At 44.3% G+C, this 16,384-nt stretch overlaps 1 protein-coding gene across 1 annotated transcript; it reads right to left on the reverse strand.

The window, feature by feature from the left end:
• Positions 1 to 3,620: 3,620 nt before the first annotated feature.
• On the reverse strand, positions 3,621 to 16,293 carry PIGP (phosphatidylinositol glycan anchor biosynthesis class P). The gene is made up of 5 exons (XM_055569939.1): positions 16,127 to 16,293; positions 15,764 to 15,867; positions 6,856 to 6,928; positions 4,646 to 4,764; positions 3,621 to 3,817 (listed from the first exon to the last, which is right to left on the reverse strand). Exons 1-5 carry the CDS (start codon positions 16,285 to 16,287, stop codon positions 3,705 to 3,707), a joined length of 570 nt encoding a protein of 189 aa, XP_055425914.1. The 5' UTR covers positions 16,288 to 16,293; the 3' UTR covers positions 3,621 to 3,704.
• Positions 16,294 to 16,384: the final 91 nt, after the last annotated feature.

A 16,384-nucleotide genomic window follows, 5' to 3' on the forward strand; every position in this document is an offset into this window, starting at 1 on the left:
GTGAAAGTGAAGTGAAAGGCACTCAGTTGTGTCCAACTCTTGCGACCCCATGGACTGTAGCCCCTCAGGTTCCTCTGTCCATGGGATTCTCCAGGCAAGAATACCGGAGTGGGTAGCCTAGCCCTTCTCCAGAGGATCTTCCAGACCCAGGAATCGAACCCGAGTCTCCTGCATTGCAGGCAGATTCTTTACTGAAGAATACTGGAGTGGGTTGCCATTTCCTTCCTCAGGGGATCTTCCTGACCCAGAGATTGAACCTGCCTCTCTGAGTCTCCTGAATTGCAGGTGGCTTCCTTATCCCTGAGCCATTGGGGAAGCCCTTTCAGGGGGTCTATGAGGTCAAAACCATTTTCATAGTAACATTAAGATGCTATTTGTCTTCTTCACACCCATTCTCTCTGAGTGTTCGGTGGAATCTTCCAGAGGTTTGGGGCGTGTGGTATCAGAACAGATTACAGATGCAGGTCTGAGAACCCAGCTGTCTCCCTTTAAGCCAGATGCTAAACAGCTTCACAAAAATGTAAAACAATTCTACTCATCTCACTAAATTTGTTCTGGAAAATAAAGTTCTTTTTTTAAATAAAGTATTACTTAAATACAACAAAATTTAATAGGCTTATTATTTATAAACAAATACTTTTAACATTCCTATTTTAATTTCTAAATGTAATCCACGTACACAAAATATCTTTGGGTCTTTGCGCAAGTATAAAGGAGTCTTGAGATTTAAAAAGAGGAGGAAGAGAAAAAAAAAAAGCTGAGAATCACGGCACTAAACTGATCGTGACCTTCAAAAGAATCACAGCCCATAGTTTGGTGGGGAGAGGACAGCTCTGTTAACTGCCACTCTCTCTTCCAAAGTGAATGGCCATTCCCCTGGCTGACCCCAGGCTCAGTCAAGTCCAGTTGGTGAAGGCAGAAGTTCCGATCCTGGCTGCAAGTTATAAGCATCCGGGAGATGTTAAAGATCACCTCAGCCTGTGCCCCAGCTCAGACCAATGAGTCACAATCTCTGGGGATGGGGCACAGTACTGCTCTTTTGTTGTGGTTTAGTCACTCAGTCATGTCCGACTCTCTGTGACCCCATGGTTGACAGCCCTCCAGGCTCCTCTGTCCATGGGGTTCTCTAGGCAAGAATACTGGAGTGGGTGGCCATTTCCTTCTCCAGGGGGGTCTTCCCAACCCAGGGACTGAACCCATACCTCCTGCATCTCCTGTATTGCAGTTAGAGTCTTTCCACTGAGCCCCAGGGAAGCCTCTCCTAGTTCACTATTCTAATGTTTATCACCGTAGGTTAGTTTTTCCTGATTCTGACCTCCATATAAATGGCATCACACAGTATACACATACTCTGTTATGTCTGGCTTTTTATGCCCAACACTGTATCTGTGATGTTCACTCATGTTGCTAGGTAGAGCAGTAATTTTTCGTGTTTGCAGGGCTGTGTGGTTTTCCACTGTATAAACAGGACATAGTTTATCGACCACTCTACCCCTGACAGAGCTGGCTGGTCCCTTCAAACTGCTCTTAAGTGTGGTGACATGCCCTTACCATAAACTGACTCGGGAACTGGGACTCACTAGAGGACAGAAACAGCACCTTCACACCATCCAGCTCACGCCTCTACAAGGCAGGGATAAGGCTGCTAAGTCACTGCTAAGTCACTTCAGTCGTGTCCGACTCTGTGCGACCCCAGAGACGGCAGCCCACCAGGCCCCGCCATCCCTGGGATTCTCCAAGCAAGAACACTGGAGTGGGTTGCCATTTCCTTCTCCAGTGCATGAAAGTGAAAAGTGAAAGTGAAGTCGCTCAGTTGTGTCTGACTCTAGCGACCCCATGGGCTGCAGCCCACCAGGCTCCTCCGTCCATGGGATTTTCCAGGCAAGAGTACTGGAGTGGGGTGCCATTGCCTTCTCCAGAACTTACATGTCAGTATGAAAGTTCTAGTTTTCCCAACTATTGAAAATTAGTAGTTTTTCTTTTCTTTCCTGTTTGTAGTAAAGCATAGTTAAATTTGCATAAATGAAAAAGTGTCTCCAAACTGGTGTAGAGATTTAAGTTATCAAAAGTTACGTGGCCTTGAATACTGGATGAATTTAGATTTGGTCCCACTGGCCAACTGTGAGTACACTCTGGCTAAAGTGTGTATGGTTTGTTTTTTCAAACTTATTTCCATCTAAAATTCTTCACCTTATGTGAGACATACCCAGATATTAGTAAGGCATGTGTGCGTGCTAAGTCGCCTCAGTTGTGTCTGACTCTTGTGACCCTATGGACTTGCAGCCTGTCAGGTTTGTCTGCCTTTGGGATTCTCCAGGCAAGAATACTGGAGTGGGTTGCCATTCCCTTCTTCAGGGGATCTTTCTGACCCAGGGATTGAACCCAAGTCTCTTTATGTCTCCTGCACTGGCAGGAAAGTTTTTTCCTTTCCCAGGTAGCACCACCTGGGAAGCCCCAGCAGAGTTACTCAAACTAATGTGTATACCAAATCCTCCAAGCCCTTCAACAGTACTTCCCCAAATCTGCTTGATTCAGTGGAAGGCACAATCATCTCCTCAGTTCCTTAACTCAAAAAAACCTAGGAGTGACCCTTGATCCACAACTCCTCTCATGACCTGCCTACCCTGAACCACCAGATCCAGCTGTGTCACCAACAAATGCTACAAAGCTACCCATTCCTCCCCAGCCCGACTGCCACCCCTCTGTAAGCACTTCCTGCCTGGACTAACGCAATAGTCTCCTGACCAGTCTCCTTACGTCCACAGTCTTGCCCCACCCCAAGTCCCCCTCTGAATCCACCCTCCATTCACTGCCCAGTGGCGCATATATATATATATATATATATATATATATATATATATATATAATTGTCTGGGCCTTGTGGCTTGTGGGATCTTAGTTCCCCAGGGACTGAACCTGCGCCCTTTGCAGTGAAAGTGCAAGAGTCCTAACCACAGGACTGCCAGGGACTTCCCCCCAGTGGCTTTTAAAGACACAGATCGGGCCACTTCACTCTTCCTTAAAACCTCCCGATGGCTCAGTATCTAAAGTGCCTCGCACCCATCATAGTGACAGGGAAACCTGACATCTCACGCGGGCCCACACAATGCTCACACCCTCCCGCAGCAAGCAAGCACTAGGCCCCCTGCTGGCCTGCGGGCCGTACAACACAACAAGCTCCTTCAACCGGCAGGTCTCTGCCCTGGCTGTTCAGTACAGAAAGCTCCTTCCTGCCCCGCTCATCTTCCTAAATGACGACTGATTCTGCCCATCAAATCTCAACCCCAGCTGTCTCCTCTCAGCAGCCCTCCCTGACCACCCATGTAGTTGTCCCTTAGACACACATCTGACGGCGAGGACACATTAAATGTCTCCTCCAAAGTCTGAGAGGTTGAATTCTGGGCTTCGAAGAACAAACAGCAGGGAGGATACAACTGCCCTTTGAAAATTACAACATGAATGCCTTTTTGCCATATAGTAATGCAATATTTCTTCTGTCCATTAGTAACTACTATTTGATAACATTTATAATATTATTAGAACTTAATATAAAAGAAGTTCAACCTACTTTTTTTTTTTTACATTTCAACACTGGATATTAATCAGAAAGACAGTCTAAATTAGTATGGTCCAAAGCTTTATGTCAAAAATTTATAATAAATGTTTGGTATTAGTCCACATACAATTAAGTTCTTGGTGTAAAGTTATTTAGCTTCAAGAAAGAACATTTGGTTTACTTCACTAATAGGAATATCTCTTAGTGCTGGGATGGCCTCTTCTTGGTCTTTCTTGTGCTGTTGGTTTTTGGCATAGTTATCTGTAAGAAGACAAAAGGCTCTGTTTATCCAAGTAATCTATTCAACAGTCTCTGTGCTTGTGGAGACCCACCATGTAGTGTACTGGGCTAACGTTTGGATAAGGACAAATACCCTGTGTGATGTAATTAAAAGGCCCCTCAAATCCTCTTTTTAGAAGAAATGTCCCAATTAGAATAAAAACCAGCAAAGTACTTTTTGCAACCTCTAACTTGGATAAGAAATTATTTCATTCAACTGTACAATGATGATTCAATTCCCATCGCACATTGCTCACAGGAACAGAATTACACCAACACCCCAAAACTATGAAACTATTTGGTACAATCCTTCATACAAACTTCACAATTTCCCTCTTTGTACAAACTGTCTATCTGCTGTAATTCCAACCAAACATGCAGGGAACACAGTAGGTTACCTGTGACTCTTCTGACCACATAACTGTGTCTGGGGTACACAGTGACCCCAACGACACCCTCCCCCTGCCACCCAAGTTCTTCCTCCCAGACAGAGTCTGCAGGGACCTCTTCTGTCATTCCTGGATCCGCACAGCCTGTTTAGGATGACAGAAATTTCTCGCAGGCAGAGTTGCCAGGGAACACGTTACATAATTGTGGCTGTTAACTAGTGCTACTAAACAGTGTTTTCACAAAAGCTTATTTGTGCCCTGTGACCACTTTCTCTGGTGTAACTGTTGATCTATTTCTCCAAGGTTCTTTCTACTGCGACCATGTGTCACTTGCCATAGCCTGCTTTTGGTCGCTTCTCTTGATAAAAGTGTTAATACCCGCTCCTGCCTCCCCTAGCACTTCCCTCGGATGTAAATTTACCTGTGATATTATGAATGGAGTCAAGTGGAGAGGTACTCATCATGTTTATTCCAAATAAGAGGACGTAACCGATGACTACGGTAATGAGGAGATACACAGGCAGAGCAACGGCCCAATACCTGCAGAAGAGAATGTTAAAATAGGCAACAGACTTCACAGAAAGCTGCAGTTCTCAAGAGTCCATCACCAAGTTAACACACTTTTAAAGTTTCTCTTTTGGCCATGGTGGGTCTTCATTGCTGCACTTGGCCTTTCTCTAGTTGTGGAAAGTGGGCTTCTCTGGTTTTGGGGCACGGGAGCTGTTTCTTTTGGCGTTTACCTCCTCTTTTCTATACAACATACTCATATCGTTCATTGCTTCTTGATTTGTTTTCAACTTCAGATATTTTCTCTGAACTTGGTAATATGGACATGAAGATGTTTATATAAATTATGTTTGCAACTGAGCACCGTAATATATTATTATTTTACGTCTTGTACAATTTTTTGCAATTACCACTTTTAGTCCGTTTGCTTGGTTTTCCATGTGCTTATCAATAATCAATCCTCAAATTCTGACAGATTCTAATATGCCTCTTGATACATTTAAGCATGTCAAATGCTCTCACATGTTTTACTGGTGTGTAATTTATTTCTTTCTTGCTATTTTCTCTTTCTGGAACTTCTAAGACTTGGATTTTTTGCTGTTTTACTTCTCTCATCTTGTCTCTATTTTCTGTTTTGCTATACTCTAATGGCACCCCACTCCAGTACTCTTGCCTGGAAAATCCCATGGACGGAGGAGCCTGTTAGGCTGCAGTCCATGGGGTCACTGAGAGTTGGACACGACTGAGCGACTTCCCTTTCACTTTTCACTTTTATGCATTGGAGAAGGAAATGGCAACCCACTCCAGTGTTCTTGCCTGGAGAATCCCAGGGACGGGGGAGCCTGGTGGGCTGCCGTCTATGGGGTCGCACAGAGTCGGACATAACTGAAGTGACTTAGCATAGCATAGCATAGCATTCTACTTTCTGGAGATCACTTTTGGTGTTTCTTCTAAACGTTCAATTAAAATGTTAATTTTGGTTATCATAGTTATAATTTCTATGCAGTAATTCTCTGAACATTCCTTATTTATAGCATTCTGTTGCTTCATAGTTATACTCTTTTCTTATCTCTGAGGATTTTTGTTAACGTTTTCTTTTGTTCTTTGCATTATCTCCATTTCTTTCAAGTTTTTTTTGCTTTTCCTCTTTTACTTCATTTTAGAGGCTTTCTTTTCACGTCTGGTAAGTTGTGGTTGTCCACTCACATTTACATATGAAGTACGGGGAGAGGACATGTAGGGGGAAACATTAAAGAAATATAGATGAAGTACTAACAAGTTAATTGGAAGCACTGTGCATATGCGGACTGGAATGGCCAACTGATGACTCTCACTATGGGAGACCTGGTCATTCCACTGGTGGACCTCTTGTTTTCAGAAGCCTTTGAGCCAGCTTTCTCAGGGAGGACCCTCTGATCTTGCTGGGAGGAGGTGGGAGGTAGGACAGGTGCTCGGGAGGACTCACACTTCAGCAAAGCAGATTCTCACTTATTCCTGTTTTCAGTAAGGTGCCTACATAGAACTAGAGTACCCCAGATTACAGGCTCAATTCAGTCTTTCCAGAGTGTAAAACTCCTTCTGCAGGGAAGGGTTTGTCTCTCAGCTTTAAAAGCTGAGGAGGAGGATTGGAGGGCCAAATGCTCTTTAAACACTGTTTTCAGCCTGAACCAGAAATACAATGTAAAGAGGTAGCCACACTTCCAATGTCTGGGCCTCTGTGTGTGGGCACAGAGACTCTGGCTGCCTCCTGCATGACCGACGTGGGACAGTGGGAATTAAGTCAGGTACCTCTCTACCTGTCTGCAATCCACTTCCCAGATTTTATTGATACATCTCTCCTGTCCCTTTATTTGCTCCTGTAGGTTTATATTTTAACAATTATTTTTTATTATGGGCTTATTTTATAAAGATTTTGGAAGGAAGTATAGAGATGTGCGTTCAGCCCACCATCTTTAAGCAGAAACATATCAATAATGATTTTTTTAAAGCTTTACGTTTCTATATGGTTATGTGCAGATCTTAAAAGAATAAATATAAGATTTGAAAAAGTCTTGAGGAAAAATCTGATCCTTCAAAACAACACTGATATACTCTCACTTTATTTAAGAAATATATTAAACTTACTTTTGAGGCCAATAAGTTAAGCCTAAGGAGTTTAGCCAAGATTCAGGAACAAAAGCCCACACAAGATACAGTACTGCAGAAGAGGGGGAAAACAAAAAAGGAAAAAAGGTCAGTAAGGCATGCATCTGATTTATCAAGATTCAAATAAAAAAAGGTCCTTTGAATGTTCCTTGATTAACTGAGAAATGACTTTTTCCTCCTTATTTGTACCATTTCTGTAACACTTTACACAATTACTTTCTACGAGTCATTTTTTTTTTCCTTTAGCCATGGACTTTATTGTTTCAATATCTACAACTATTATTCTATACACAAAGTTTAATTTCTTACAAAATCCTATAGTCCACATTGCTAGGTCACTTTACTCTCCCTTTTACAGCACATTTCCATCAGGAACTCTTTTCCCAAATCACAATCTGCCTCACTGTGTGCCGCTGCTGTTCAGTTGCTAAGTTGTGTCTGGCTCTTTGTGATGCCATGGACTGTAGCCCACCATCTCCTCTGTCCATGAGATTTCCCGGGCAAGACCTACTAGTCCTTTTAAAAAACTGTGGTTAAAAAACCATAAAAGTCACCATTTGAAAGTGTAATGTTCAGTAGTGTTAAATATATTTGCACTGCTGTTAAACATATTTCTAGAACTTTTTCATCTTGTGAATCTGAAACTCTATACCAACTAAACAAGTCTTCTTATTTAAAACAAGTATATCTTAATTCATGTGAAAGAGGAGAGTGAAAAAGCTGGCTTAAAACTCAGCATTCAAAAAACTTAAGATCATGGCATCCAGTCCCATCACTTCATGGCAAATAGATGGGGAAACAATGGAAACAGTGACAGACTTTATTTTCTTGGGCTCCAAAATCACTGCAGATGGTGACTGCAACCATGAAATTAAAAGATGTTTGCTCCTTGGAATAAAAGCTATGACAAACCTAGACAGCATATTAAAAAGCAGAGACATTACTTTACTGACAAAGGTTTGTGTAGTCAAAGCTATGGTTTTTCCAGTAGTCATGTATGGGTGTGCGAGCTGGACCATAAAGAAAGCTGAGCGCCAAAGAATTGATGCTTTTGACCTGTGGTCTTGGAGAACTCTTTAGAGTCCCTTGGACTGCAAGGACATCAAACCAGTCCATCCTAAAGGAAATCAGTCCTGAATACTCATTGGAAGGACTGATGCTGAAGCTTCAATACCTTGGCCACCTGATACGAAGAACTGACTCACTGGGAAAGATCTTGATGCTGGCAAAGATTGAAGGCGGGAGAAGGGGACAACAAAGGATGAGATAGATGGTTGGACGGCATCACCAACTTGATGGACATGAGACTGAGCAAACTCCGGGAGCTGGTGATGGACAGGGAGGCCTGGCATGCTGCAGTCCATGGGGTCGCAAAGAGTCAGACATGACTGAGCAACTGAACTGATGTTTTAATTCATGCAATTCACACTTAACCCATACTATTTACAAAAATATGTCTTAACTCATACTATTTTAAGCAATTTAAGGGCAGAAATTATGCCTTAAGCACTGCTGTAATTCTCATAGCACCTAGCAATTTTCTTTATATGCAGTAGGTATTCTACACTTCATTCCTACAGGGTTGAAACAACTATAGACAATTAGTGGCGTAAAGGTGAATTTATCTACCATGTTCTGATTCATGACATGCTTTATCTCCTAGAGCACAGTCTTATTGCCACGTCAAGTTTCTGTGGCCTTTACTGCTGTACCTGTTATAACAGCAGCCAACCTCTGAGCACTCACTGTGGGCTAAGCACACTTCTAAGCACTTTGTCATTGTTGATGAATTGCTAAGTCATGTCTGATTCTTTTGAGAGCTCATGGACTGCAGCCAACCAGGTTCTTCTGTCCATGGGATTTCCCCAGGCAAGAATACTGGAGTGGAAAAAAAAAAAAAATACTGGACTGGGTTGCCATTTCCTTTTCCAGGGGATATTCCCAACCCAGGGATCGAACTTGGGTTCCCTGCATTGGCAGATTCTTTACCACTGAGCCACCAGGAAAGCCCTCTGAGCACTTTACACGTATTATTTCATTTCCTCAAAACAATCCTAGGAGGTTATTATGTTAGTTTTACAGATGAGGAACTGGTATCTTGGACATGTTACGTCATCTGCCCAAGGTAAGTTAAAGTGTTATCATTAAGTCATGTCTGACTCTTTGCAAGCCCATGGACTGTAGCCCACCAGGCTCTTCTGTCCATAGAATTCTACAGACAAGAACACTGGGGATCTTCCTGACTCAGGGATTGAATCCAGGTCTTCTGCTTTGCAGGCAGATTTTTTACCATCTGGGCCAGCAGGGAAGCCCTGCCCAAGTGCCAGAGACAAATTTCAAACCACCTGTCTCAACTATGATGAAAGATTAACATTTTTTTCAACAAATATGTATTACAGAATTCTGTATGTCAAAAAAAAAAAAAAAAGAATTCTGTATGTCAGAAGTGTGAGAGACAATGGTGAACCCAAAAAAGATGGCCTCTGCCCTCCCCAAAGGACCAGAGATGAGTAAACTGCTATTTTTAATACACTGTGGTAAGTGCTAATGAGCAAGTAACAGCAGACGACACGGGAGCACATAAGGCGGCCCTCAGCCCACAGTGGTGGTGATGGAAGTGATGTGAATGGTCAGCAAAGATTTCCTGGAGGAAGTCATTAAGCTGGGGCCTGAAGGATGAACGGGGTTAGGCAGATGAAAATGCTAATGGCTGGGCTTGCAGTTGTGAGGAAGGAAGGAAATGTTAATAACGAGAAAACTGTGTTCCTGGCCACGAGCTGCACCGAGAGTGTTAGGAATAAAAGAGAGTGTGGTGGTGGATGGCAGAAGGAAAAGCTGGAAAGGATCGGGCTTGCAACTCAAGATTTCAAGGTTAATGAAATACAAATAGTGGCAAAAACACGAGGCAAATTCATGAACGGAAATAACTTGTTTAACTAATTAAATGAATGAATATTTATTGTACATCTGTTATATGCTAGGTGCTACGAAAAGGTCAAGGCTCCGAAGAAAAATGAAACGTGGTGTCTATCCTCACAAGTCCTGTGGGCGAAAGACGTGAGCCAGATGCAGTGGCAGGAACCTCCTGAGCACTGTCTTATGTGACCCCTCCCAGACCCTTCTGAAGTGTGTGCCAAGATTATTCCTTACTCACAGATGAAAAAAACTAAGTCACGGGGAATTTAAGTCACTTGCCCGAGGTCTCAAAGCTAAGTTACTGAGATGGAACAAGAACTCAGGGCACGTGTTCACCCTGGACTCCCAGGCAGCAGTTAGAGCACTGGTTAACAGCATGAAGGGGAAGCAACGTATCTGGGGAACCCCAGGCAGCGTGGAGTGGCTGGGGCATACGGTGGGAGGCTCTGAGCAGTGAGAAACCAGCTGGAAATGTGAACGGGTCCCAGATCATGAAGACTGTGGGCAAGGAACGTGAACTTTATGTTTTGGGCAAGGGGAATAATTGAGTATTTCTGGAAGATCCCCTGGAGGTGGAAATGGCAACCCACTCTAGTACTCTTGCTTAGGAAACCCCATGGGCCGAGGAGCCTGGCAGGCTCCAGTCCATGGGGTTGCAAAGAGTCGGACATGACTGAACATGCACCCACCCACCCACACACCAAGAGAAATAACCACCCAGGCTCCAGAGGTTTTCATCTGGGGAGTTCAGGCCTGGATCTCAAGCACACTGCTGTGAGAGTTGCGTCTAAGATGTTTCTGTGGAGGAGGAAAGGCCCCAGCAAGCGCAATGGCAGGAGCGATGAACAAGGTGGGGGAGAAGTGCAAGCAAAGAGGACTCCCAGGCTTTCAGAGGGGCATCTAGTAATTCCAACCTTGAAGAGATTCTCCACACTGCACTGTGAGATTTCCCCCAAATACCGATCAGATGGCATCACTTGCCAGTTTTGAACTTTGATGGCTTTAGAATAAAATCCAAAGTCCTTCCTAGGCTTTGCAAGAACTTAAAATGACCAGGCTCCTGCCTGCCCCTCCAAGGTCCAGTCCTTACACACTACGCTTCAGCTCCAGATAGCATCTCATGTCTGCACTTAACACAACCTTCAGACGCAGGGTAACTGAGCTTGTAGTGAGTGTTGTCTGCCTGAAATGTTCTTCCTCTGACTCTTTCAGTGCGTTTGGTTCCTTAGCTTGCTTCCTGTCTTGGCTCAAACATCATCTTCAGGATGGCTTTCCCCAATCACTTGCTCTTCAGCTGTGTCCCACCCGTACGCCACACCCTCTTACCCTCTTGCCATTTCTCTTTTTTCCTTCAAAGCCATTACCACAGTCTACAACTATGGTTATGGGGCGGAATATTTGTGCCCCTCCCCCTAAATGATTACATTGAAACCCTAATCCCCAATGTGGTGGATTTGGAGGCAGGGCCTTTGAGAGGCAGTTAGGTATAGATGAGGTCATGAGGGACAGGCGCCATGATGGGATTAGTGTCCTCATGAGACCCGGAAGAGATCAGGGCTGTGTGCTCTTGTCCTCCACCATGTGAGGACACAGCAAGAAAGTGACAGTCTGTAAACCACATCAGGGCCTTCACCAAGAACCCAACCATGCTGGCACCCAGATCTTGGACTTCCTGCCTCCAGAGCTGAGAAATAAATGTCTATTGTTTAAGCTACCTGGTCACAGCCTAAACAGATTAAGACAATTAGCTTTTTTTTTTAAGTTAATTATTTAATTTATTTGGCTCTGTCTGGTCTGGGTCTTAATCCTTGGAAGACCTTACTCCTTGGAAGGAAAGTTATGACCAACCTAGATAGCATATTCAAAAGCAGAGACATTACTTTGCTAACAAAGGTTTGTCTAGTCAAGGCTATGGTTTTTCCTGTGGTCATGTATGGATATGAGAGTTGGACTGTGAAGAAGGCTGAGCACCGAAGAATTGATGCTTTTGAACTGTGGTGTTGGAGAAGACTCTTGAGAGTCCCTTGGACTGCAAGGAGATCCAACCAGTCCATTCTAAAGGAGATCAGCCCTAGGATTTCTTTGGAAGGAATGATGCTAAAGCTGAAACTCCAGTACTTTGGCCACCTCATGTGAAGAGCTGACTCATTGGAAAAGACTCTGATGCTGGGAGGGATTGGGGGCAGGAGGAGGGGACAATAGAGGATGAAACGGCTGTATGGCACCACTGACTCGATGGACGTGAGTCTGAGTGAACTCCGGGAGTTGGTGATGGACAGGGAGGCCTGGCGTGCTGCGATTCATGGGGTCGCAAAGAGTCGGACACGACTCAGCGACTGATCTGATCTGATCTGGTCTGGGTCTTAGTTGAGGTGCACTGGCTTCGCTGCTCCGTGGAACATGGGATCTTTGTTCCCTAACCAGGGATCGTGCCCTGCATTGGAAGGATTATTAACCACTGGACCACCAGGGAAGTCCCTACAATTAGCTTTTAAATTCAGTAAATATTTCAACATACAGAGAGACTCATGTAACTCCTGTGCACCTACCACTATGTTTTATTAAAACTGCTGGGTACTGGCCTCTCACCTCCCTGATTACTTTCTGCCTCCCTGTCTCAGGTTTAATGACTTCCATCAATTCCTTCAAACCACTGGCATGGTTAGGCTTTTGCATTGGATGTTCTCTGTCTGAGAGGCTCTTTCTCAACATTGCCATGGCAACTCTCATTTTTTGTGTCTGTGCCTAAAACTCATCTGTCAGTGAGGCACCTCCTGACAGCTGTACTTATAACAGCAAGCTGCTTCCATTCCTTACCCTCTTTCTTAATTTCTCCCCAAGGTACACACTATCATCTGACATTCTATGTTTTACTTACGTAAATTGTCCATTGACCATCTCCCTCCCAGCAGAATGCAGACTCTGAGAGCAGGAAATCTGGGGCTGTTCTGCTCATCTCTGATCAGTAACAGTGCCCAGCACATGGTAAGCACAGAAGAAAAATTTGTGGAGTTAATTTCTGGTTGTGCAATAAATGCTGGAGAGGGTGCGGAGAAAAAGGAACCCTCTTACACTGTTGGTGGAAATGCAAACTAGTACAGCCACTATGGAGAACAGTGTGGAGATTCCTTAAAAAACTGGAAATAGAACTGCCATACGACCCAGCAATCCCACTGCTGGGCATACAAACCAAGGAAACCAGAATTGAAAGAGATACGTGTACCCCAATATTGATCACAGCACTGTTTACAATAGCCAGGAAATGGAAGCAACCTAGATGTCCATCGGCAGACGAATGGATAAGAAAGTTGTGGTACATACACACAATGGAATATTACTCAGCTATTAAAAAGAATGCATTTGAATCAGTTCTAATGAGGTGGATGAAACTGGAGCCTATTATACAGAGTGAAGTAAGTCAGAAAGAAAGACACCAATACAGTATACTAACGCATATATATGGAATTTAGAAAGATGGTAACGATGACCCTATATGTGAGACAGCAAAAGAGACACAGATGTAAAGAACAGACTGTTGGACTCTGTGGGAGAAGGCGAGGGTGTGATGATTTCAGAGAATAGCATTGTAACATGTAGATCATCATATGTGAAACAGATTGCCAGTCCAGGTTTGATGCATGAGGCAAGGTGCTCAGGGCTGGTGCACTGGGATGACCCTTAAGGATGGGATGGGGAACACATGTACACCCATGGCCAATTCATGTGAATGTATGGCAAAAACCACCACAATTTTGTAAAGTAATTAGCCTCCAATTAAAAAAAAAATTTCTGGTTGTGGGTCCTAATGGAGTTAAGTCTTATTAAAGTCATTGCTTTTACTTATCTGCATAGTTTCTAATCCTTCAAATACTCTATAGAACACAGATTTGCAAAAATGATGATGTTGATGATAACAATCAGAGTCACAGCTAAGGTTTAATTGGGCTTCCCTGGTGGCTCAGATAGTAAAGAATCTGCCTGCCAATGCAGGAGACCCAGGTTCAATGCCTGGGTCAGGAAATTCCCCTGGAGAAGGGAATGGCAACCCACTCCAGTAAAGTACAGGTAGCCCCCACTTTTTGAAAGTCCACTTTATGCCATTTTGCTCTTAGAAAAGACCTACAGTAGTATGTTTTATTTAACCAAAGGAAATCTGAAGAGGATTTTTGCTTCTACTAAAAAACTTTTCTGCATCTGTTTTGCAGAGAGCTGTGGTAGAAGCAGTGCTCACCCAGAGCAGGTAGAGTGGCTCGTCCGAGCTGCTTTCCCAGGGCTACACTAAGCATCTTAGCGTCAAGCTGCCACAGCTTTGAACTGTGTCTGTGAGCATCTTTACCTGAACTAAGTATCTTTATCAAATTGAGTGCATGTGCTCAACTTCTGTGCGTTAGCAAATGTGACCTTCATTTTATACCATTTTGGCTCTCCAAGGTTTCATAAGAATATGTGTGTCTGAAAGTCGCTTAGTTGTACCTGACTCTGCCCACCAAGCTCCTCTCTCCATGGAATTCTCCAGGCAAGAATACTGGAGTGGGTAAGCCATTCTCTTCTCCAAGGGATCTTCTTGACCCTGAGATCGAACCCAGGTCTCCTGCACTGCAGGCAGATTCTTTACCATCCAAGGCACCTCTAGTTTTGCAGGGGAAAGCTGTACTTACTGTTCCTATGCTACATATTCTTTTAAGTGCTCTGCATAAATGATGGCAATTTATCTTTACAACAGACATAGAGAGGCAGCACAGTGACATCAACCCAGTGTGCCGGCGTCGAAATTTTAGCTGTATCATTTACCAGTGGTGTGATCTTGGGCACTTTATTTAAGCCCCGCGTGCTCAATATTCTCATCTGCAAATGAAGACAGTAATGACAATTTCTATCTCACAGGACTGTCTTATGCTTCCTTAGCTTTTAATAGACATGTTCACCCTTCCACAGATGAAGCATCTGAAGAATTGAAGATGCAAACAGTCCTCCACAAAGCAAATCTGTGGAGGAGTCAGGATTTGGACTCAAGCTATAACTTCTTCATAGACTGCCCTAGGCAACAGCTTGGTTGGCTATACTGATGCAGTTAGTGTTCAGAAGCACGGCCACTCCATCTGCCTGGTGTCCACAAAATTCTAACAAGTTTTGGGCATCCACTTTTCTCCCTAATTCTCAGATCCTTCTGGGGAGAGACATGAGGCCTGCTGTATGACTCTGGGAATATCGTGTCTCAAAGAACAAGCTTTCTTATCTGTAAAATGGGACCATATGAGGACTGACTGAGATCCAGGATGTAAAGTGCAGCTGACTTCTGGAGCCTGATTCCTGTTCCTCCCAAACTCCCACAGCTGCACTGGGGCCACACCAGATTACTCCTTTCCAAACCTCAAGGCTTCCCTTCAAGGCCTTCCCACTTCTTCCTTCTTACTGTAGAAGATAAAGTCCCTGGAAGAAAAATTAACTCTGACTTTCTTTTTTTGGCTGCACTGCCTCAGCGCCTTGTCCTTGTGGGATCTTAGTTACCTGACCAGGAATCGAACCTGAGCCTTGGCTGTGAGAGCGCACGAGTCTTAACCACCAGATTGCCAGAATTGCCAAATTGCCTGAATTTCCATTTTGATTTCTTATCTCTTCACTAGGTTCCCAAGGCACGTATCAACTGAGATACGTGTATTAACTCAGATTTAATCCTCTATCTTGTCCACAAAACCAAGACCTTCTTAAGGGCAGGGATCAGGTTTCATTTCCTCTGCAATCCTTCCCGGTGAGGCATTTTTAAAGATCTGTTGAGATTAAATCTTTCAGGCTCATGTCTGGCATATACAACACGCTGAAGAGACAAGAGGTCTCTTCAGGTTTTCTCAAAAAGAGACAAAGGTTGAAAGAATCACAGTTCATGTGTACACATTCTACTAACAAACGGAATAATTTCCTTGTCCTTGAACATCAGAGAAAGGCCCTGGCCATCCATCAGGAGAGTACTTACTGAAGCCAAATTGGGAGCTTAAGAAAAGAACAAAGCCATAAATCGCTCTTTCTGGCAACGGCGACGGTGAATTTTCCACCATTTTCCCCGTGGCTTTAGATATGCTGTGGGGGAAAACAAAAACAAGTTATCTGTCAGTGACCCACTCATTTTCACTATGGGTCTATTATAATCTCACCGCTATGCTATGGGCACAGCCTCTGCGTTTCTCCAGTAAACCAAACAGGAGACACCGGCGCACTGAAATCCGACACACACCTGCTTGCACACGTGCACACAATCACCCAAACGTTGCCTGCACGAGCAACCAGCCCCCCAACCTCACGTGCGCGCGCACACAAGCACACGGGCTAGCGCGCGCACCTCCTGCAGTGGGGGGTGGGGGGGCACTGAACGCCACCCCAACTCTGCAGGCTTCGCCTCAGTAAGAACAGGGAAGAAAGGGCAAGGACGGATGGGGGGCCCTCGCACAAGCGCCCTCCCGCCTGGGCCTCGACACCCAGAACTAGGCCCTGCCGTCTCATAGGTCAATTTTCTCATTCGAGTTCCCTCCGGGTTGCGGGGTGGCCCTCGACCTTGGGTACTCCAAGCGCCGACTCCCCCGGCGGCACGTTTGGCCGC

This window comes from Bubalus kerabau, chromosome 2, assembly GCF_029407905.1.
Source record: "Bubalus kerabau isolate K-KA32 ecotype Philippines breed swamp buffalo chromosome 2, PCC_UOA_SB_1v2, whole genome shotgun sequence".
Classification (NCBI taxonomy): domain Eukaryota; kingdom Metazoa; phylum Chordata; class Mammalia; order Artiodactyla; family Bovidae; genus Bubalus; species Bubalus kerabau.